Here is a 24,584-nt window from a genome sequence, read left to right as displayed (position 1 = left end):
TAAATTAGCCATTACCACTCAGGAAGGACTGTAGAGGGTCTGTAGATAGTTTATCAGTAAACAAAAACAACAACAAAAATCCCACTAAACTGCATTTTCAGTGGCAAAGACAAAAGTCAAATACAAAAAACTGTTAAAGGCACAGGTTAACCCAGAATTCATCAATACACCACTACATAAATTCATGGCACCAGCATATTATGAGCACAGCATGAAGATCTGATCATTCTGTCAGAAAATTAGAACTATAAAAAGATTAAAGGGACAATATGAAAGGGCAGAAGAGAGATACGGTCTTCCATAGGGGGGCAAGACAAATACCAGGCCATTTTGTCTTGAAAAAAAACAAAAAAGGGAGATGTGGCAAAAGGGCAGCACATGTAAAATTTTAAAAAGACACCCATAAAAAGGGACCAGTGATAAATGATTTAATTTCTCATAAAGCAAAATATTTTATTGCATCCAATAGATTTATCAGGTATCAGAGGATTTTTCCTCCCCACCTTTTTGACAGCGAAAACAGTTCATCTTGCCACAGAATGTTGTGGTGCTTAAAAAGTTACCAAAGTTTGTAGGTCAAAGCGATTCATTACCACACATATTGAACGATGCAACTTCCAGCTCAGAAGTCCCTGATATTTACTACTGGAAGCCAAAAAAGTGTATTAATGGAACAAGCCATCCCCAGTTCTCATGCTTAAGGAAAAGAGCACAAAGAACGAGCGGAACAAGTATCTGCGAGGAGGCTGAAACAGGCACAGAACTATATCTTATCTCCCACCCAACAGAGTGGATCTTACAGATATGAAAGCCTAGACAGTTCTAGTTCATCAGGCTATGAAAAGAATAGACCAAGCAAAAGGGTGTGTGGCTTTTTTTTTTTTTTTGCTTTTAAATCTCTCATGGAAAAATAATATTTGATAGCAGCTAAGAAATGATTAAGAGTATTACTGACTTGGATTACAAAGGACTTAATATGCAGGTCTTACAGCTTGAGAGCAACTGGACACCAGAAGGCTTCCCGTGCTCAAGGACAGCTTTACAATGCGGCTTTCCCCTGTCTTCCCTACCTTTGAGGTGTGCATTTTACCCTTTGCAGCAAAGCATACACAACACAAAATCACTAGAGTTAGGACCCAGCATTAAATACACGCATCTTTACCAAGGCCAGCCATATAATCACTATACCAGCAATTAACATTTTTTATATCAATGATCTATTGTGTTGTTTCGAAAGGTTTTAAGCTCGTAGTAAATATGCCATCTTACCTCATTCAAAGCACACATGCGAGCAATAGAACCTATGTTGTTGGTGATGGTGACCAAAGTAGCTCTGGCCAAGTCCTCTTTACTGATGGAATCTCTCTTTTCTTTACTCATCATATGGCCAAAGCTGTGTGAGGAAGATCATTCCTTTTAATATGAAGTATTTCGGAGCGTTAAATACCCTTAGAAATTATTTCAGTTATCCAAGTTTTGCTTGGATTTGATATTCATCCACTTGGAGCAAAGAGGAACACATTAGAAGGGATCTCACTGTAAGGACAAAATAATGAGCAAAGACACCTATGCCAACATAATTGTAATTTAAATGGAAGCAAACTATATTAAGCATTGCTTATACCTGTTAAAAAAAAGGCAGAAAGTAGGTGAGAGATCCTAAACACAAGCCATCTGATAAACAAGGATGACCCTTCCACATGGACACGGTACATAGTCCAAGGATTAGGCATTTCGTTCAGCATGCAGTTAATATGGTTGTTTTTCAAGTGTTCCAGTGAAATTAATAAGTACCTTGAGGCTACAGCAGATCCTTGCAGGCCAAATCGCTCATAATCTCCTCCATAAATATCTTTCACCAGCTTATCCACGTTGGTGCTGTCTCCTTTTGCAGCCATTTCTAGTGCTTCCTCAAACGTCTCGCAGCCAGTCAGCAAACAGCACAGGCCCAGGAACGTTCCACCTCCAAGACTGAAAAGCACAACTCTGTGAAACCAGCAGCTTCAAGTAGCTTCTTTCATGGCTGTTCAGATCCCTGTTCTGAAACATATTCTACACAGTTACCAACTATGACCTTGCAACTCTACTCCTGCATTGGAGAAGTAGAGACACCCTATATGGAGCTTCTATTTAACACTAGTGTGGCTTTAAACGTGGTATTCCTAAGCCTCTAATATTTAGAAAGAAAAAAAAAAATCAAGATAGATGAAAGGAAAGCTAAGAATATGGTCCAATCCCACTCACCAGTCTGCTACTTGTAGCAAGTTTTCTGTGGGTAAGAATATGCAGCCAGCAGATGACTTGAGTCAGGGATAAAAGAACTACCAGCAACCCAAATTAAGCATCTCTGCAGAGATAAGCAGCAAAGAGAGACTACATTCCCCTAAGCCAATGGTGGGAAGCACTTTGTTTGGTTCCTTCTAAAAGTAACCAACTTCAGTTACTTATTTTAGTTTATCCGAAATCCTCAACAACCTCCAGCACAATATTAAGGGTTATATATGTTTAGTAGTGAGTATTCCATACCAATTGGTAACTATTTTCAATTAGAATTCTACTTTATACTCCTTAGTCTCAACAGATCAAACTTACTTAATAAAAAAGCTACACAGGCTCAATGCATCGAAAAGCATCAGTTCAACAGGCTTCAAAACCATCATCTGCAATCACCTGGGCTGAGAAACCCCTGGGCTGTTTTGAACTTCCCTATTTATCACCTCCACATCCTTCCTCACTCTTAACACCTGTGAGAAAGGCAGTTTGCACTAACTGCAGTCACACTGATTGCAGCCATTGCAAAAGTAAAGAGGACCAACAAATCTCAAACAATTCATCTGCACTCCACAAAAAAACACAGAGGCTACCTAGGAACACCATTCAGTCAGTTGTGCTGGACTATTAGGAGTATTTTTCAGAACACTCCTAGTAGCAATATGATATATTTGCCAAGAAGTAGAAAGCTCTGCACATCAGCTACAAACAATGTTGGTTTTATCATCAAGTTGACAATTCACTGAAATTATCCACCCTGTTGAATGCCCAGCTGCCAAAACAGAGCGCTCGCAACTAAATCTCTTACTGAGTACATGCAAGAGACCATTGCAACTCTGCTCAGTTTGTACCTCACAAACTGTTTCAGAGTCCTAGCTGACCCAGGCTGAAATTATGCTGAGGACAAAGTAAGAACATACACACAAGCAAATTCTGGTCTTTACACTATGCCACAGTTTAATTTAACAGCATATTAGTGTAATCAGTGAAGGAAGAGAGAGCTCAAAATTCCTTTGCCAAAAATCCAGTAGTAGCAGGTAATTCTACCAAGATCTTCTATATTCTGGTTCGTGTCCTAGTGATCAAGCAAAAGGTTTCTCCTTAGCCCAAATATTCTTATTTTACTGCTCTGGCTGTTCTGGGGCATCAAAGGAAGGGACAGATTCATTTATTGGAACAGATCTATTGCATAATTCATAGCAAGAGATAGGAAGCAAGAACACCAAGAGGAGACAAAAGCAGCTCCCAGTAGAATGAATCAGTAATTTTGGTTATACAGCCTCTGCTCAGAACAAAACCTGGGCTATTTTCAGCTTTGCTACTGAGAGGCTTTTTCTAAAAAACAAAGATAAGCACAATTTGGAGCTGCACCTACTAGTCATGCTGACTACAGTCTATCAAATTACTAAGGAAAAAATACATGGGATAAAATTTACCTGGATCCCGTGACTCTTTTATAGTTATCCTTAGAATACACAGCTAGGATGCTGACCCCTGAGCCTATGTTAACCAGCAACATAGGATATGGATTATCAAGGCAGTAAGGCTTTTTCTGGCACTGTTCAGGATCCGTGGGATTTTCAAAATAATAGCATTCTGGTTGGCCATTGAAACCAACAGAATCAACGTAAAGCAGGCCCTGGATCAAACAGTCCAATTCATCCAATTTATGGAGTTGTAGATCAGCAATCTGGAAGAAAACAACAAGAAGTTAGTTGAGCATCTCTTAGTACAACATGACACTGGAGAAAGGCTCCTAATAGCAACACATTATGAAATTTAAAGAGTACAAAGATCTGAGTAAACAAAGTCACAAATAAAAGCCATTTACCATCTTCCTGACAGTAACTCCCAGAACAGTTGGGAGATGGAATATTTGGTTCTGACCTTTGGTTCCCTGCCTTTGAGAAACTCCACAGTCTGCAAGCAGTATAGGAGAACTTGCCCTACCCTCCAACAGTCTGAAGCAATAAACATCCTTCCACTCATCCCTACCCCAAGAGGAACTATGCTCTGCAGCTCTCAGCATTTCTCAGGATGCAACAGGCCTTAACTCCTAATCCAACTATTTTCCCCAGCAATTTAATAAAACATTTAATAGAAAAAGCAAAAACAAGAAACTTAGCTAAACCACCAGACAGTTCAAGCTTTACCAATTGTATATTATGTTAACAGGCATTAAATTTGCAGAAGAATATTCCTGAAAAACCATATTTCTAAAATATTTCACAAGCCAACAGAGGGCTGTTCCTTGAAATTATGAGAAGCACTTTAAAAAAAGTTTCCTGAAAAAAATTCAGTATTCCCACTGTTTGGTGAAAACAGCAGTGAAAATCCACAAGCAAAAATATCTTGAAGTCCATGCCCCGGCACACTGTTCGTAATAACATCATTGTAAGAGAGTGCAGAAAAACAATTTTAAGACCTTAGGAAGGACGTTCTTGAGATCACACGGATTCCCCCAAAACTGGGCCTAAGCAGGGAGGTCTATTTGTCATTTCATTCCATGTACCAGAATTAGAAATTATATGCCTTCTAGAAACGTATGATACGGTGACAGCCTGTAGGAAGTCTCCCCTCCACAGGACACTGGTTCAGACCCGTGGTAGGGAGATTTCTGTAGGGATGGAGGAGAAAAAAATCACCCATCCAAACCCTGAAGTCTCCTGCATTCTTGTACCTGGGCCACGTGTCTTATCTATTCCCTTTCTACTAAAAAGGCAACAGGACATTAGAAACAGGAAGAAACTATATAAAACTAAGATGGTTCTTAAAATGTACACATTGCAGTATATTTTTGTAGCTACTACCTATTTTTAATTCTGGAAGCTATATTAAGTTACTATGAAGAGGAAAGATATTTTAGTACAACAGACACAAGCAATAGGTTACATTCTTCTGAGCTATTTAAATCTTTTCCCTTCCCCTCTCATACCAAGCAGACTCAAAACAGCTGAACAGTCGTTTGTAGGACTCCTGCCTGTCAATACATAAAAGTGGAGGTCATTGCTTCTTGTTTCATATTTTACTACTGTAACTGTTGCAAGTTTTCTTCTCGGTTGCCCAGTTGTTACACAAGTTACAATTATAGAAACACAGCATAGAAGACTTTAACTATTTACCCAGCAAATAAACAGAATGAAAGCAAGAAAAAAGTGTTTCAAATAAGTCTTACAAAAATCTTACTAATAGCACAGATTTCAGTAGCTTCCTGCTATTAAATGGGCAGAGTAAACTGCAACCAAGAGGCATTATAATACAGTGGATTAACATCATAAACATCTTGCATACTCTCTGAGTCCACAAAGCCACCTCTGCTTAGGAAAGGATTATATAGAATATAATTTATAGTATTAATGTATATAATTATATGTAATTATATTTATATAATCAAATCTAATTCATAATTAGTATTTAATCACAATTAATGTTTATATATTTAAGTGTTGCACATAGTTTGCCAAACACTGGCAAAGGTTCCACACTTACCAAAATCTTTCCTATGTTATGCACTGCAGAGACTCGTTTTTGTCATTTTACTGCACAAACTGCAGCTTGACAAACCATGGTTTAGCACAGACACACGATGCACAGAGTGATGTCACATTTCTTTTTATGCATATCATTACCGAGAGGTATGAAATACTTTTTCTTCCAACACATGCTATTTCCAAGCCTTCCTGCTCCCTGTTCGCTCACCGCTACACAAACAAGCTACGGAAGAGCTATTTGTGACAGACGAGTCACTGCTGGATTTGCAGCCTCTACGCCTCGCATTAGCCGAAGAGAGAGCAACAAGATGCTTGTCCCTCTTCAGTGTCATGACAAAGCTTGAAAACAAAGAGCCATCAATCCAAATCTAAGAATAAAACACGGTATCAATGCAGAAACACATAAAACCTTCTACAGACTCTCAGGTCTGCCCAACGATTCTGTAAGGGAAGAACAGAAGAAACTAAGCAGAAGCTTCTTTCAAGCACCCACCAGCAAAGCTTTGTACATGAGAAGTCAAATGCAGTAAGAGACTAGAAATTCCTTTAACAAAATGTTATATCCAGTAAGCAGAAAAGCGTTACTGCTTTCTTTCATACACAATAGTCACTGCAAACAAGCTGTTTCACAGTTTTGTTTTTGTCTTCCATTACTGAGGGAATGAGATCAGCATCAGTATTCCACACAGATCCACCTTTTACTGAGAGAATCCCTAGTTCTTTGGCCACGAGATCTCCATGGGTCAAAACACCCCAGTTCTCGGAGGCCGCAGGAGAGCTGGGGCTGGAACTCACAGCCCCTGCTGCTGCCTCTCCAGCTGCCCTTGCTCTATCCATTCTCTGCTCACAAAGACTCAAGCACCTCAACTGCATCGCGAAACAGAAGAGCCTGTACACATCCTAACAAATGTACAAGGAGGCTTATGTCTTTTCTGGTGCATCACCTGACTTCACCACGTGCTGCTGCTCCTCATTTTTCAGCTGCTCAAATCAGTTTTCCTTGCAAAAACTCAAGTTTATGTGCAAAGGCAAAACAAAGATGAAAAATTATGTAAAAATACATTTTAACATGACTTATTTCCTGCAACTATCATTACAAAAAGTATAGAACCTCAAGAAATTCTTCAGGATCATCAAAAGCAAGGACGAAGAACTTCAACAGACAGACAGTTGGGTACCACACAGCAGAGAAGTCAATGCTGCCGCATGACAGCTCATGCCTGAGCAACTAACCCCAAAAAGTGAGTTGGAAAAGGTCCATTGTTACAAGTAAAGATGCTATTTTAAGAATGAAAACCTTCCTCTTTCTGCAGATTTACAAGGAGTACTAGAAAATTGCATTTTCTGTTCAAGACTTGTGTATATAATGCCAAACATAAGCCTTAGCTGTATTCAGACATCACAGAGTACAAAATGACTCACACCCAGCAAGACCACGACTGCAGCAACCACAGCAGGGCAGCTGACAGGACCTTGATGCCAAGAAACAACCTGTCCCCAACTTGCTGCCTCCTTCACACGCAGGAGGACAGAAGTCAAAGACCCAGGTCGTATTTGTTAGTTTTTATGGGCAATTAAGTGTTTCCTCTCCAGCAGTGCAGACATGAGGGGGTCCAGGCCTCCTCAGGTGAGCTGAGGGCAGCCAGGACATCTCTGCAGGGGTGGGCAGAAAGAGCCTAGGGGATCAGCACGCATCTCTTCAATGAAGCTCTGGCTCATGAAAGTTTTCACTAAACTTTAATTTTTAGAGAAAAAAAAAAGGTAACTTTAAAAACCTATTGCAGTTAGAGCTGCTCACTTGTCTCCTGAACTTTCAATGAAAGATAGACAAATATTTCTTTAAGAAACTGTTATGAATGTAACATTTTGCAATTTTTAAACTATGAGTTAGAACAGCCTTGCTTACTACATCACTCTGGCTTTTATAACCCTTCTGGGCTTTGCTCCAAATTTTCATTCTTATAATAGCTCATGGTCTATCTTTTCCTCCTGTCTCTCTCTCTCTCCTTACCTCTCCTCCACTTCCATAAGTGCGCACTTCGCTTTCTTTGTATTTGGACTGTCTTCACTTTATCAATACCACCACCACAGAAAACAAATTGAAAAAAAGGAAACAAACAAAAACCCCCCAAAAACACACAAACACCTTTTAAAATCTGCTTCTTTTCCAATTTAGATGATGCAGGTATTCTCCCCAGCTTATCCCATACACTGAGGCTAGGAAATTTCCACTTGCATCTAAATGAGACAAAGCTCAGTACAACCAAAGAGTCAACCCAACATCTTCATCAAGGCCAAAAACAAGGATGACTCTACCCCAGTTTGGGGGTAAAAGCACTAGTTTGGGATCCATCTGCAGAGACTCCTCCTTCTTGGCCACCCAGCTGGGAGGATCTCTTCCCTCTCCTGCCAGGGAGGGCAGCGCGGGCTCCCCGTCCCCCAGTGCCCTCGGCCGGATCTCCCGGCTGCTGGCAGCGGCACAAGGTGTCCTGGCTACTTGACTCCCTTCCTGGATTCCACACGAGCTCCGAGCCGGCTCCACACGACTGTGCAGGAGAGCGGCCTCCTCAAGCAGCGAGAGCCGACACGAATCACCCAGGTTTGACACCACCCCAGGATTAGACACAGCTCCCCGTTATGCAGCACACACTGCAAAATAAAGCTACCAGGCACTGTCAGGCATTCAGCTTTTATCACTACAGCTAGCTTTTCTATAGTATTTTCTATAGGTTTCTATAACATTTTTATGGGTTATGAAGTGAAGACCTGAAATTGTGTTGGTAACTTTTTTTTTTTTTTTTTTTTTAATACACACATTCATGTACACACACACATAAATGTTCTTTATTAAGTGTTTTTTGGCTCAGGCCCTGCTTCCCCTGAAGCCAGCAGCAACATTCCTATCAAGACAAGCTGGGATCTGTAGTAACCTATTCAGGACACGAGTAAAGAGATCTCAATTTCAACCCATTGCAATTGTCAGAAAATTTGCAATATAGCAGCTTTTGGATAAATGTCTGCAGAGCAGACATGCAACCTTTCTTCCTTCTTCCCCCACATGGTTTTGTGAGGAAAGTCAGAAGAAAGTAAGAAGCGGCAGCCTAAGAACTTGCTCCTCAGAATATCACAGCACACCTCTGTGGAAGGTGCGTGTGATACCACAGAAGAGGCAAAGAGCTTACGAGATGTATATGACAAGTAAGCAAGCAAATAAGCTGGTGTGCTCTTCAGTTTCACAAACGGGACATTACTTATACATTTACTGATGTGAAGTGACAGTAGGAGGAAGGAGGGAGGATGATCAGAATTAGGGGACAGATTGATCCATGCCTCAACAGCCCGGCTACCTGAAAGCAAAGAAAGGCAGCCATAAAGACCACTCATTCAGAAAGGGAAGGAAAAAAAAAAAAAACACACACACATAACCATACACACAAAAACCCTACAACCCCACGCTAGAAAGAATCCTTTCAGCAGATCTCTTACTAATGCTCTTTAACGAGCATTAAGTATAACCATACGGCTGGTAAAATTATTTCTGTGGTCTAGCTTAATGAATACAGTCAGTTTTCCTACTTCCGATGAAAACATTCAGATCTTAAAGAGTGAATCAAATAAATTGCCAAACGACTCATTATCGCCTGCAGCCACCCAACAGATCCTAGAGACTTCTCTCTGGCTCCTCTTATCTATAATCATAGAGGAAGGCCAGGTGGTGAAACCCCACTGGCTTTACAGATTTAGTTGCTTTTCTATGCATAAAGCAAAGACTCCAGGCAGACAGCAGATAGCTCCTACTGTTTTCCTATTTTTGTTAAAAAAAAAAAAAAAAAAGGCCGGATCAAATCTATTTAGAGATTTATATTTGGGTATTGTAATAGGCAAGCAGCCAAGGAGCATTTACCTGTTTATTTTAATAAGAACTGCTGCAATCTTAGAAGAAGAGTTTCTCTTGAATTTGAGTGTTATTTGCAATATGTTGAAACTTTTTTCTTAAATCTATGCAATCCTGAGACTCGTAAGCATTTAGAAATACTAAGATATAAGGAAGTGTCCGTTAAAAGTATGTGTGGGGTAAAATGGAGGTTTAGAATAAAAGCAGGTTACTTACAACAAAATGCCAACAAATGTATAGGATTGCAATTAACACTCAAACATCACTTTTTCCATACTGCTTCCATTTTAAGCCTCTGCCATATAAGGCATTATATAACATGAAATACTCCAACAGCAGGATATTAGACTTGGCACTAGACTGCTATTCCTCCAGGTACGTTAGAGTAATCAAGTGTGTGAAACAGATATTTTAATGCTTATAAAGAGCAATGCTGCGACTGTTGTCAATGTCCAATGGCAGTCAGCAGAGCACATCAAGGGAAGCAGCTGCTGCTACAGCGGCTCATGATGTGTGCCAGGTGAAATGCCAGCACCCAGGACACTTAGCCCTCCTAGAGGTACTAAGCAAGCCTTCACACAATGGAGAGCATTTCTTTTGCTTCTGTAATACCACACAGATACTACTCTTTGAGCCAAGCAATGTTTGCTTTGAAAGAAGGTGTGGAATTGGATAGCTGTAAGAGGTGTCCAAAGCACTCTCCTTAGGCATGACTACACTCCAGGGATTGCAGTACACTAAAAAACACCCCAGCAAATCTCCTAAAATGTGTGTATGGATATCCACACACTATACATATCCACACACACATATATATTTCAAGTGCTGCGGCGCAGAGAATATAAACTAACATTGCAGGGCCTCAACATTTTACATGCAGGTCCACTAGTAACCAAGTGTCCTCACAGTTTGGTGCCATAAGCAGCAGAACAAGCCCAACCTGGGGTCACGCTCCTAGCACTACCCTAGTTGCCTTGCAGTAGGGAGCACTGCAGGATACAGCACTTGGGCACTGACTGACTTGGAATTGACAGGCAGATTGCCAGCCTGACTGCAATTAGCAAAGTGAATAAGAAAAGTCAGGTCAGTGACAGGTTTATTTACACAAATATCTTTCTAGCTAGAGATGTTTTGGGATCTGTACTGGTAATCTGTACTGTGCACTCTCCCCCATCCATCATTTAAAGCAGACTAATGGGATCACATCTACCACTCTAATGAAAAAATTGACATCAGCAGCCACTAACTATGAGTAACTTCATTTCTTATTTTAATTTTTTCCCTAATTATCAAGTTTTAATAAAAAAGTACTGATGCATCACATAGAACTTTTTGGATATACCACTTAATGTGAGACAGCAGAACGCGTTTCAGTCTGATTCTCAAGTTTAACCAATCTTGAGAAATGCCAGTAAGAATGACTGGGAATCAGAATAATCAAAAGCTACAGCAGCCCAACATTTGACATGAGAGAGATTGGACCTGCATTGTAAACTGCATATTTCCTCAAATAAGGCCAAATATATGAAGAAAGATGGCTAGAGTGTGATAACCACCACGTAACTTTCAGTTAATTCTACAGTTGCAGGAATAAGGGATATTCCACTTTGAATCTCCTTATTTAATAAGTTGATCTGATAGTATACAATGCAGAACATGAATTCAGGAAAACTGCCCTTCCCAGAGGGATGGCTAACATCTTCAGAATGTCTCAAAATGACCTCCTGTTGTCACGGGAGGGTGAGCCAAACCACACCTGGACACCCGCAAGGACGCTCCCAAACTAAACTAAGGCCCCACTTGTTGCAGAATTCACCTTGGGTTATGGACTCTGATACCTCTATGCAAAAGAAATGTAAGTTGTCCCTTTTGTGGGAACAACTATCAGAATCTATTGAGGCTAATCTCCCTCAAAACCCACCTAGCACTAATAAAGATTTACAGCAATTCAGGAACTTGACAGTCCTTCATTATATTAGCAACTTTTACGCCCAACACTTACAGAAGATGGTTTCCTAGTACAGCAGCTGGAATTTGGGCTCACCTCCACAGCATTCTCATTGCCCCTTGAGGAATGAGAATAGCTTGATCCTCCGGTAGGCAAAGAATATTCACAAAAAAAAAAATCCTATAACACAGGAATGTATACCAGGAACTCGTAGATTCTTAAAGAAAGTCATTTTTGTCTGAAAGGAAGCAGTCAAGAGCAGATGGGCAGTTTCTTCCCTGTGCAATTTCAAGACACTTACGCACTTCTTTTGCAGTTGACACTGACTACCAAAGACTGGATTCTTTTCATTTAATGCTTGGCAAGCTGTATGCCAGTACATGCACCTCAGTACCAAGCATGAGAGAATCTTAATGCGTCCAATTTTTTTTCCTCCTCCTGCCTTCTCAGACCACAATAAAGTCACTGTCAGCAGAGGCATCTCCACAGAGCCCAGCCTGGCAGCCTTGGCTACTCCTGCAGTAAACACATTGGCCAGGGATGCTCCAGTACAGTATTCCACAGCTGAAGAGGGAACAGAATTGGAAAGATAGTTCCCCCCAGCTTTTATAAACCTTTATCAGGACAGAGCAAAGGCGCATATGCAAGCAGAGTGAAGCTATTCTTTATCAGGAATCTGAGGGTTTACTTCCAGAAATTTAGTTCCAGTCTTTGCAGAACCTACAATTTGCAGACATTTCTGCACCCCAGGTCCCTCACCTAGACAGGACAGCAAATAGCATGAGGAGCTACACATGAATTACAGCTCTCATAGGTGGGGCAGGGCCATACAACATGCCAGGTAGAAGAAGAAAAATCCAGAATAGGTTAACAGTAGAAATCTTGGACTGCAATGATTAAGAGAAATGAGAGGTTACAAGCGAGGCAGGAAGAAAGGGGACTACACAATCAAGCTTGTCTGTAAACATCACCCTGGGTGTCAGCGAGGCAGCTGATAGGATCCGAGATGGCCCTGGCCAGGGTGAGGAATGCACACATCAAAGACTGGTCAACAGCTCACACATCAAGGCTGCGTCTCTCCAGCCTGAGGCAGAGACAGACAAGCAACTGCTGCAACCCATCACCCTGCACAGTCCCTCCTCGCACTCCAGTCAGGAGCAGGAGATCTGCCTCCTAAGGTCACACATCACATTAGCTGTGCAAAGAACACTCTGGTACAAACAGGCTAGTCATTCTTTTACAGAAAATAAATGGAGACATGCACCAGTAGAGACACACACAACAGGCTCCTGCCTCCCCAGTGACTGTTTCGCTGGGAGGCAGCCTGCACGACAGCTGCCTCTGCTCACCACTGCTTTCTGCAGGGCACACTCCAGCTCCATTCAGAAGCTGCAGCTACTGCAGAAGTTAACACCCCAAGCAGCACTTCAATACTTCAGATTTGCATCTCCCCCCCCCCCCCCCCCCCCCCAGCTCCATGTAGGGGAGCTTTCTTCATGTGACACTGCCAGAACTGAAATCAGAAGCTGACTACATTCCTGTGCTTCCCTGGGCTTTCTCCCTCCACTCCAAGCTTGCTCTTCCAGAATCCAGACTTCAGCCTTCAAGCAGACTAACACCAGAAAGGGCAGAAAGGTCTTGTTGCCAGCCTGCATGGTTTCATTTATGGATTTTTAATATATATTCAGTATACAAGAAGAGTACCTGTAGTCTCAGGCTTCAAGCTGTTAGTGTCATCCAATTAGAGCTGACAAAATTGCTATTTTCTCTGCAAATTTTCACAATAGAAAGTCTCCTGTAAAGTCCCTTCCCGCAAACATCCCTCCCGCTGAGGCCACAGGACTTGTCCACGTACCGTTCTGAAGTCCTCCTCAAATTTGTAAGCTCCACCTCCTGTGGCGCACAGCGTCGTATGCAAACTGGAGAAGTTCTTCTCACTACCCATCTGTATGAACCTGTGCATGGCACAGCTGGGAAATCGGATGAAATGCAGGTTTCCTTTGCGTCCACACATAGTCAAATTTTTCAGTTCAAGATGGACATCACGAATGCCAGTTTTACCGTAAGCTGTATTGGAGGTCAAGTATTTCCTAATGCTTTTCAGGTTTTCCACCTCCTCCTGTTCCTCTTCTGCAGTTATGTCTTTAGGTTCGAAGTAGACCAGTTTAACCAATGTTCCTCCGATATCCATTCCAAACCATGGAAATGCTAAGGGAAGGCGAAACAAAGAAAGAAAAAGCCACTATAAATATACAGGTTAGCTGTATCACAAAATTTTTCCTGAATGATTAATCAGTTGGTGGAAGTCAAAATATCAGAATCTGCTCCTGCAAACTGTTGGGCACTTGCATATCCAATTCACAGGCATAAGATACCTTTCTAAATTAGACTTTATCATCAAGCCTAAACTCCCCAAAACAGCAAAGAACCTCAAACTATCCTCCCTCTCTGGAGAAGTATACTCTTACAAAATCAATTTTCTTTTTCCAGGAAAATATTTTCTTAAGCCAACACCTCTTGGGAAAGCACATTGACTGCATTTCACCCAGTCTGGCTCCTGTCACCAATTCTTAAAATAGATTAAGGGAGAGTAGGAGAGAAAAAACATAAAAAAAAAAAAAAGAGATATAACAATCAATTAACCACTAACCTATCCAAAAATATTCCTCAAGTTGCATTTCTACTGCGTAATATCTGTAATTCCCTAGCCACTCCGTCTGTCCTTGATCAGCTGTGCTCTCTCCAAAAACAGGACACCCATTTAACACCAACTGGAGCTTGCAGCATTCCCGTGTTCCAATGCTCCTTTTGCATGGTGGCAAAAAGTACCTTTCCTATAACAGTGGGTGTTTCCTCAAGCACCAGAGCTGTAACACTTGCAGATATCAGCAGAAAGAATGAGCTGCGTGAGTTCAGTGTTTAGAACCCACAGACAACGTCTTTCTTGAGGAGCACAGACGCCCCGTGCTGGGGCACACAGTTATGCTAGAAATGCCACTATGCGCGTGGCCAGCGCAGGCACAGCAAGGCCCTCGCGCCATCAGCGAGGAGGGAAGCTCAGTGCGGCAGGCAGGTCGCTGAGACCCGGCCCGCCTGCCCCGGGCGCTCCGCTTAAACACACACGGGCACGGACTTTAAATACTAGGCCAGGTAACGTCTTCATGGAAAGTGAGAAGTGAGAACACAATTTTACACAGGTGTTGCAGAAGGCGGCAGCTAGTAGTATCTGTTAGAGAAATTTTAATTAGAATTACTTGACTACATGGCTTATACAAGATCAGTTTCTTAAATAGCAGTCATGCAATTTTTTTCTAGTTTATTCTCCCTACGAACTCAAGCTCTTTTCATTCCGTGAGCCAAACTGCCAGATGCAGAAGGAAAAGAACTTTGGTCCTAAACGGAGGCCCTTTTCTTGCAGCACAAATGAAGAGCACAAGACTACTCCACAACCAGTAACACTTCAGTTAGGCTCAGCAGCTTAGCTTCTTCACAGCTGCTGACTGCAGTTATCTGCTGGAATTCACCTGCAGTAAAGGAGACAAATACTTCCACTCATTGGACATCTAGGACAAAGAAACCAAGTCTCAAAGACCCTGAGAGGTCCCATTCTAAACCATAAAAGCTCAGTATAACCGTAAAGAAAAATCTTTGTACTACAATAATTATTTTAACAACATATTGCAACTTCGGTTACTACCAGTCTATTCTGAAACAGAAGGCAAAACTGCAGCACCATTAATTCTTACCAATTCTTGACAGCAGCTCTGGATACCCCAACCCAGCTGGTACCTATGGATTGAACTTTGACCAGGGCCATCCCTGCTGACAGGTAGGTATGAGGAAACCTACTTGCATGCATACAGCCTCCATGGGCCCTGGCGAGAAGGGTGAAAAAAAGGATGACCTATTATGAAAAATAAAGGCACTGGATGTGTTGCAGAAATGTCTTTGCAGTGTAAAAAAGAGCAATTCTCCTTGGTTAAAACCATCCGATGAGACTGTTACAAGCTGATTTCTCCTTTTGCAAAGAGAGTTAGTAAAGTTACTGTTGGCTCAATCAAATCTATTAGTGTGGGGAAAATAACACCACCCTGCTATATTGCTGCACTACAGTAAGTCATTAAACAAAAACTGATAACACTGTAAGTCTAGTTCCAGGCTTCACAGAACTGAAGTGGGAAGCCTCAAGATGAACCATAGACTTTTAAGAGCTTGACATAAATCAACAGCAAAGACTCCACTTATCTTCTTAGGAAAATTAATTCTTTTTATGTTAACAGACTGCACCAACAACTTACAGGCTTATTATCTCAAGACAAAAATCTCCATTACTCCAAAACTTTGCTGCAGCCACATGCAACTATGCAAACAGGAGGGATCTGCAGCATTGCATAATCCCGTAATCTGATGCACAGCAGCAGCTGGGCTATCTGGGGGAAAGGTTCGCTCCGAGAGATTCCACAGGGCACTTCACCTAGTTTTGCCACGGGCTTTGAACAGCATGAACCCATAAAGCTCTCCGCACAAGACAGGTTACATTCAGAATTGAACACACTTTTTTTTTTTTTTTTTTGAATGCTGTGCTTAACACTAAGCAGGGAAGAAAAATTTATCAAAGCTTTGCCTGTTCCCCACGGGCAAGAATCCCTTTCCATTCTTACTTCCTTGGAGCACCTGGGTCATTAAGTAACACCTCCCCCTATCTAAAGGGATAACAAACAACAGCTCTGCTGCACGTTTAAGCAACCTCTACATAAGTCAGTTGAATTTTTGATTCTCTACTCTTAAAGAGAGTTTGTGCCCGAATCCTGCAGGTTAGATCTTTATTCTCTCTATTAAGATCCCAAACTTATCTGCAAACTGATCACAGCAGTTCCTTCTGTTGCCAAAGCTGTTACAGTTTACACAGGTCTCCTCACTCATTGCTGCAGACTACAGTGAGAAGGGTACTAACATTTTCACCATCCTGGTTCATGCACCAAACCCACTCAATCTCCTCTTGTTAGAGAGAGGCTCCATTTTCTTTTTTCTGTACTTCTCTGAAAGTGTTTCTCCACAAACACAGATAATCAGAGCAATATATGCTATTTCAATACTTTATAAATAACTTCATTTGTGGTATTGATACTCTTAAATATCTTCAGCATCACGTCTTATAACGTTTTATGTTCGTTTTTTTTTCCTAAACATACATGATGAAGTCCTGGGATTTAATTTACATTTCTCATAATGTTTTGCAATTTCCAAATGGACTCATTTTCTAGCAGTTGTTCTTAACAGTTGAGTCTTTGATTAGTGCTACCGGCATTCAACAGGTAGTTATCTAGGTATTTTTCAGAGATCTAATTTTTTATGTCTTCAAGACACTGCACAAATAGAACAATAAGATAACAGCTTCTCATCAGTAAGAACATTTTTCATGTGTGCGTGTGTGTCTATACACAGAGTCAAGGTCATGGTGAAGACTAATATTAATTTATCTTGATCACAGTATTTACCAGTTTATAGTGCAGCCAACTTATTTACCAACTTGTAAGTCCTCATGGGCTTCAGTACTTATTTGCACACTACATTTTGGGACCCTTCTTCCACGCTTTTAAGTGGCACTAGAACAACCTGCACATGATTTCAGAGACATGGGAATTTACAAGCAAGTGTGCCTTTCAGAAAAGCAGCCATCCAATAGCCAGTGCATAATCTGGCTCCCCATCAGTTGGCTGCATAATCAGCTGTTTACATGCAGATACTTATGCTTGATATTTTGATGAGTGAAGAACCTCCTGTTTCAACTAGGACTGGAAGAAGGGAGGAGAGTCAAAAATAAGAACAAAGAAACAAAATAAAAGTCACCCAAGATGGGATAGCTTTCTCACAGCTTCTGTAAGCTGCTTTCTATTAAAAAACTGATAATAACTTACATACATAACTCAATTATTTATTTTACAGGTTTGTTTTGATCAACCCAAACATATGTTTTAAAAGAGAAACATTTGTTTCCATTTGGGCAAAAGTAGCATGTATAGCTTCGGAAGTTTCTTCAAGCCTTACAAAACTAAGGATAAATAAATCATGCATACATATTAGATCAAACTTTCTAGATACTTTAAGAACACTGAGGCAGTGAGGGCTTACTGAATGTCTACCTCCTCACTTGAAAAAGAAAAAAAAACAAAACAAAAAAACCCCAACAGAACCAGAAGCACAAAGTATAGAGCCGTTTGTTAAACGAGAGCAATCACCACACAAACCGTAGACTTATTACCCAAAACTGACTTCTGAGGTGTAACAGCAAATCCTCACAACAAACAGAATCTCCCCACCCCAAACTGGCAGAGTTAGAGGGAGCAGCGATTAGCGACCAGGAACAGGAATCACGTTCCTGGGCACCCAGGCTAGCGCGAGTGGGATGTACGTGAGCATCCCCCGCTGCCGGCCCCGCGCTGCTCCCGCCGTGGGGACAGGGACACCCGAGGGGACAGCCGGGCATGCAGCCACGCGCACTGCTCTTCTCACAGCCAGTGCTACACCTTAGGCCATCCTCGCTCCGGCCTGTGGTAAAATCATCTGGAGACTTGCTGTGAGCAGCACGTCACCACAGGTAATTCCTAAGATTACAAATTTGCCGGATACTCTAATGTCTTGGAAACAATTCCAGTAACCAGTAAAGTCATATTTATAGTCACTGCATCATAGAGTATCACTCCTGTTCTCTTCATTAATGGTATTATATGATCATGGTATTCCATAGCCACATCATTACAAGAGAAAAATCCAGTTAGGTAGCCAGGCTAAGCAGTACTAGCTACTCATGTTGCATTTAAACATCACATATGCAGCAATCTAAACAGGGGCCAAAAACATTCCTTACTGTAGCTACACCTTGAAAGTGCTCAATAACAACTGCCCTGATTAACACACATCAGTCATTAACAGTCATGCTGTCTCAAAACACTCATTCTTGGACCTCTAATAGTTACCAATTAATTTAGGGTGACAAATAAGGTGCTGACTCAACCTGAGACCTAAAAGCTTCATCTTCATTTAGAAAAGAGCAATTCAATTCAGACATCTAGATGGTTTCTTCCCTACAGCAGAAGTGGAAAAACGCTGGCATCAGTGCAGAAAACAGTCACACCGAAATGTTTGCTCCTGCTTAGCCAGGATACTGTTGCACAAGGACCCATGAAGGGAAAACAGAACATACAAGCACCAGGACCTTCAAAGACCACATTTGAACCGAACACAACGATACTTCCTCCGGCTATTTTTATAGCATTGACAGCATTTGAATATTTTGTTCTCGTCTGGAGTGCCTTACAGCATAAGGCATCACAACAAATACCTTTCTCCTTTTGCTGTACTACGCTGTGGCACAGAAAGCTAATGCGAAACCTGGTCTCACTAGCTGCCCGCATTAACGATTTGAACCAGAAACAGGCGTAAGCAAGACATCCCTGACAACTCATTCTGCTTTTCAAGGTAAGGAGGAGTAAGCGATAAGAGAAGACAAGTTAGTCCTCAAGTACCGCAACTTCACCAGCGAAGAATATTGGTTTCAAAGGGAGACTTCTCTTACAGAAGTCTACATCATTCTCACCTCAAAGCAGTAAAAATAATCAAGAAAATATGTAGTACATGAGGATTTAAAAGAGTAATTACTGCAGACAAGTTTTATTAGCTGGAATATTGGGAAATGCCAATTACCTTATTAACTTTTTCACCACACCATGCAAACCCCACAGTCAATATTTAAGTCTTATGGGCTATGTGGCAACAGCACTTCATTTTGCAACATCTCCCTAAGCACAGAACAAACATCTGCAAAGGCCAGGATTAAATACAAAAACCAGACAAACGGGACTGCGTAGTATTCACAAGAGCTGGAAGCAGTAGACAGCTGCGTAGTACCTGCAGAATCCAAGCAGAATATACCAAAGTTAAGCTAGTGACAACGCACTCTGTCATACAGTACTAAATTGGAAGTTTTCCTTTGTACAAAATAAGCCATACAAATTATTCAAGTGCAAGAGCGGCAAGAACTAATGCCTTATACTCTCAACTGCTGTTTTTGTTACAGCCTTGTCTAAAAAAAATAAACAACACACACACACCTGAACACACTGTTGTCATGTATTTGGGCAGTACAGGCACTGCTGCTTATACTCTTGACTTTCATAGGCTTCTCCCCACCCAGAAGATAGGAAGGAAGGAAAACAAAACCTTCTTTCTCTTATTCAAGTGATTACTCAAATCCCAAGAAGGCTTATTCTTCTTTCCAAAAAAACAGTTCTTAATGCTATGAGGAAATTTAATATGCAAGTGCTGACTCCTCTTAGTTACACCAAAAGAAGTACAACACTAGTCCAGAATCTTGTTTCCCTGCAGGGTGAAAACAACGCTGCAGTTCTTCTGCGAGCAAAAGCCTGAAGGTGAAAAAAAAAAGGCTGTATGAAACCAGCGTGCAACACAGAATGGTTTAGTTACCAGAAGCCTGAAAGGAGGGAAAAAGAAAGGGAAAAATAAACAACCACAGGTTCTGCAAGCACTAAATGATTACTCAGGACAGAAAACTTTCTAAGGGAAAGAGGCTGCACAGTCCATAAAAATCATTTTAAACGCCCGTAGGAGCACTGGCTAACGGACAGCTCGGAAACCCATAGCACTCAGGGACTGCTTCCGATCAGTGCTACGCTCTTACCTCAAAGTTCTCTGAACTAGGATATCCATTCTGAGGAAAAGAAAAACACAAAGTAGCTGAACACACACTACTCCCTACCGGGAGAACACCCTTCGATGCTGGCAGGGGGGAGCTGTGACCCTGGCCGTTCCCAGTCACCCTTTCAGAAGGTGCTCAACTCTTAGCAGGGGAGCAAGCGCTCGCTGGCTGTGCGAGGGGCTGCAGGAGGCTACCTGCTTCACCCACAGGCTTTACTCTGAGACTACTCACTGGCTCCAAGCCTCTGTGTAACAGCCTCGCTACAGCCAGGTAAATAAACCATGTTATTGCCAACAAATTAACACAATTAAGTATGCTGCAAATACAGAAGCTGAACACTCATAGCCTTAAAACAACACCTGGCAGGCAGCCGCTGCACTAACGCTTCCCACACTGGCTAACCAAACAGCGTGAGCAGGCTCCTCAGAGCTGTATCACGCATGCTGACCCCACTTCACCGCTTCGGCTACGTATCTGCAGAATTGCTTCTCTTTGGCGAGACGGGTTCAGCCCCAGCCTGTTTCCTCGTGGCCTGGCCGGGTTCGGGGGAGCCGCAGCAGGGGCGCGCGGCCGGGCCGCTACTCACAGCGCTGCTTTGCCTCGATGAGCTTCATGGGCGCGGCGGCGGCGCGGGCAGAGCTGCGGGCAGAGCTGGCGGCGGCAGCGCCCGCCGCGTTCGCGCGGGGCCGCCGCTCCCCGCCCGCCGCCCCATTGGCGCAGGCGGGCGCGGCCCACGCGGCCGCAGGGCCGCGCCCGGGCGCCGCCGCCGCCGCATTGGGCGCCGCGCCGGGCCCCGCTCCGCGCCCCCGCAGCCCCTCGGGAGCGCGCGGGGCCCGCGGCGAAGGCGCCGGTTGGCGGCGCCGCCCGTCACTTACGCGGTCGGTGCCTCCTGGCCGAGTCCAGCCTGCGGCGCAGCCGGCACTTCTTGGCCGGCGATCCGTGCGCGAGCGGCGGCGGCTCCTGGCGGAGCAGCAGCGGGAGCGGCGCCTCCCCGCAGCCGCCGTGGGACGCGCCGTGGAAGCCGTTGTGCCGCAGCCCGGCCAGCCGCGGGCAGGCGGCGGGCGGCCCCGCGGCGGGCGGCTGCGCGCGGAGCTGCTCGCCCATGGCGGCCGCCCCTTTGTCTGCGGCGGAGCCCCCGCGGCTCCGTGCGCCGGGATGCGGCGGCGGCGGCGCTCGCTGCGCACCGCGCACGCGTCCTGCCCGCCGCGCGCTGCAGAGGGGCGGCCGCCGCCGCCGCCCTGCCCCGCCGCGCGGCGCCCCCCGCTCACGTGCGCGCTCCCGCCCGCGCGCACCTGCCGCCGCCGCGGGCGCGCGCAGCCGGGCCCGCTCCCGCGGGCTGCGCGGAGGCCGCGGCGCCCGGAGCGCCGTGACCTTGAGCGCGCGCGGCCGCGCGGCGGGGCTGAGGCCGCCTGCGCTCCCCAAGGTCATTCCTGCGCGCTGCCTACCCGGCCCTGCGCGCGTGGGGCTTCCCAGCGCGCAGAGCCGCCACGCAGCGGGTCCCGCTTGGACCCACACCCCGCAGAGCACCCAGGCAGGGCCCTCCGCGGGGAAACGGCTACGGAGAGAGCGGGGCTACCCGTCTTGGCCCGGCGCGGGATGTGCACTCTTGGGCTATTCACACGGGGAAACTTGCGAGGTTCTCTGCCTTTTTTTTTTTTTTCTCCTGAAATCATTGTATTACGTTAAAAAAAAAGAAAGAAAAGTGGCAGACCACAGAAAAACAAACAAACAAAAAAATAGCATGCATGGGACAATCCAAAGAGATGCTTGAGATTAAAAAGCAAGTGCAATTTTCATCCTAAAACGAGTAACCAGTATTCTGAAGAAGGTTCAAACACTCCTAATTTTGCCCATACGCAGCCCTGTTCTGCCCACCGCAGTGCTGGTCCCTGCAGAGCGAGGGAGGGACGGGACCTGCGCGTTCATCGCTCTGCGTATCCGTCCGGAATGGAAAGCAAAACCCGCTTAAAGGACTGTGTCCAGGTCTGTGCACTAACGTTCTACGATAATGTGACATAACTGAATAGTACAGAGAACAGCAACAGAAAAATCAGAGTGCTCTGAAGCGCTCACCAATCTTATTCTTCCCAATTAAACATTTCCTTAATGTTTTGCTGTAGGTTACTGCACAATGATGGGAAAGTCTAGGCCAGTGTTACTCAACAGCAACAACAAAGTTACCTGCAAATGATGTTGGAGAACAGCGAAACCGAGAAATGCTACAGATGGTACAATCAACCCTTAATATTGTGTTTTCCCAAAAGATAAGTTGTATGTACAGGGACAGATCCACTTCTGAATGGACAAGTTTCCCTGATATAAGCTCTCTGTCAGGTACTGACAAAAAAATAAATAAATAAATAAAAATAAAAATCTCCAGGTGTTTTGTATTGCTCTGATGTTCTTTGTCAAAACAACTCTGGACACTTATAGAGACAAATATCACATGAATGGGTTTATGCACTTCAAAATGCCATTTTTTGGTCTTCTCTTAGTTCACACTTGTTTAATTTTGAATGAAGTTTTGGAAAGTTTTTATGTGCCTTTTTCAGTTTTGATTTCAGAACTTTTCAGCTCATCTACAATGCAGACTAAGACAATGAGAGTAAAATTAGGGGATATCTATTTTGAAGTGAAGGAATCTTGTCCTTGGACATATATAGCATTGCTTATTTTGGCACAGGCAAACTACATTGAAATTCATTTACCATTCAGTGGAAAAATAGATGTGAGACTATTGTATTGATAAAATTAAATTACTTTGATTTAAGCAATGGGAGCAGATGAACTACTCATGCTCTTCTGCATCAGCTCTGAGCCACAGATGGATCTCTTACACAAAGCTCTCACGTAAGTATAGTTATAATTAATAGAAAACAGTAACTCAGATTTTACTCAGATTTACTTTGAAAATCTGGAACTTGTGAGAAGACACAACCCAGAAGTATGATAGCTGTGATAAGTTATCACCTCAAAAGAGGACAAAAGAAAAAAATAAATTGAGGAAACACATCATCCTGCTGTTCTTCCAGTTGAGGAGCTGGCTCAAGACTTGCTGTCTGCAGGGGCTGATGGAAACTACTTGTTTAATTTTAAATCATTTCTTACATGTTTCCTTTCGCTGTAAAGCAGCAGTCTGGTGGAACAGGACTGCAGTCACACATTGAACAGCCTAGGATACAAATGGATTCAGAAGAGTGAACAAACCTGCCGTGAGTCACGGGGTACTACATATTTGCATGGCAGACATTTCATGCATTATTCTACACCTGCCTGCAGTTCAGACGCCTGGCTTTTTATCACTTTTATTATTATTATTGTTATTATCGTTTTTTATAAGTACACAATGCCAGGCTGTAACAGTCTCACTCCATGAGTCAGCCTCATCAAACTAATGACTAGGCTGTGGCTAAGATGCTCTCCTATAGGATCAAAAGCACCGCACTTCAGCCCTTACACAGAAGTTCCTTCACTGAACTTGAAGATAAGCCCAGGTGCAATTTTGTCAGGCAACCTGCCCCAAAATGCTCAAGACTCCCCCCCACCTCCCACCCACTCCCCAATTCTCTGGGTTTTTTTCATCTCTAGTCTAAGGCAAAGCTAAAATAAGCACCAAACAGGTGCGGTCCACATGTAAAACCATTATCCAAGAATCAAGAATATGCTACAGGGCATCTGTGCAGTGATTCCATCCCAAATCCAGATAGCTACAAAGCTTTGGCCATATTATGGAAAGAAGTGATAATAAGGAGCATGCACATACTTGGAAATTATACCAACTGCATTATGCAATGCAAAGAGCATAACAAACAGTCTTCCATTACAGATGCTTGCAGATTTATGTTATGGGGATTTCTGGCTCCCTGCCATTCCTGGTTATATTTCCATTCAGATTACTTCTGTTTTTATCCTTTTTTCCATATTACAGGAAAGTATTACTAGCTCTCATTCATTTTTCCCCTCAGAAAATAAAGCAAATATAGTACTGCTTAATAAATTCACATAAAAATACTAAGTACGTTCACTGGAAAAAAAATACTTTTGATTGGTTTTAGCTATATTTGTGTATCACATGCATCAAAGTGTCAAATCTGAGTCTTGTATTTCTCCCTTATTTTTGTTCTAATATTTTTTTTCTTTTGTGCATGCAGGGCCTTCTGTAGACACACATGTTCAAACCAGGTTTTAATGAATTTGAAATTGCCCCCCTATTTGAAATTGCGGGGGCAGAAAACCACCAGCTAAGCATAAATATATAATGAC

At 43.1% G+C, this 24,584-nt stretch overlaps 1 protein-coding gene across 3 annotated transcripts in view; it reads right to left on the bottom strand.

Annotated features, from left to right (window-relative positions):
- The window catches only part of PANK1 (pantothenate kinase 1), a 33,660-nt gene that overhangs the window by 4,710 nt on the left and 4,366 nt on the right, over positions 1–24,584 (bottom strand). The window contains exons 1-5 of one of the 3 annotated variants that reach the window (XM_088528779.1): positions 21,197–21,425; positions 13,461–13,813; positions 3,708–3,961; positions 1,795–1,971; positions 1,270–1,393 (exon numbers count right to left, since the gene is read on the bottom strand). In XM_088528779.1, coding sequence (XP_088384905.1) covers positions 1,270–1,393; positions 1,795–1,971; positions 3,708–3,961; positions 13,461–13,813; positions 21,197–21,425 — 1,137 coding nt within the window. Of the gene's footprint in view, positions 1–1,269; positions 1,394–1,794; positions 1,972–3,707; positions 3,962–13,460; positions 13,814–20,907; positions 20,951–21,196; positions 21,426–24,584 lie in introns of those variants that run through there. The other 2 variants (XM_010222046.2, XM_010222045.2) reach the window with 2 other exon arrangements.

The sequence above is a fragment of the Tinamus guttatus genome, unplaced genomic scaffold (genome assembly GCF_059628265.1).
Source record: "Tinamus guttatus ecotype Peru unplaced genomic scaffold, ASM5962826v1 Tinamus_guttatus_pri_ptg000314l, whole genome shotgun sequence".
Taxonomy (NCBI): Eukaryota; Metazoa; Chordata; class Aves; order Tinamiformes; family Tinamidae; genus Tinamus; species Tinamus guttatus.
This window is presented reverse-complemented; position numbering and strand designations above follow the sequence as displayed.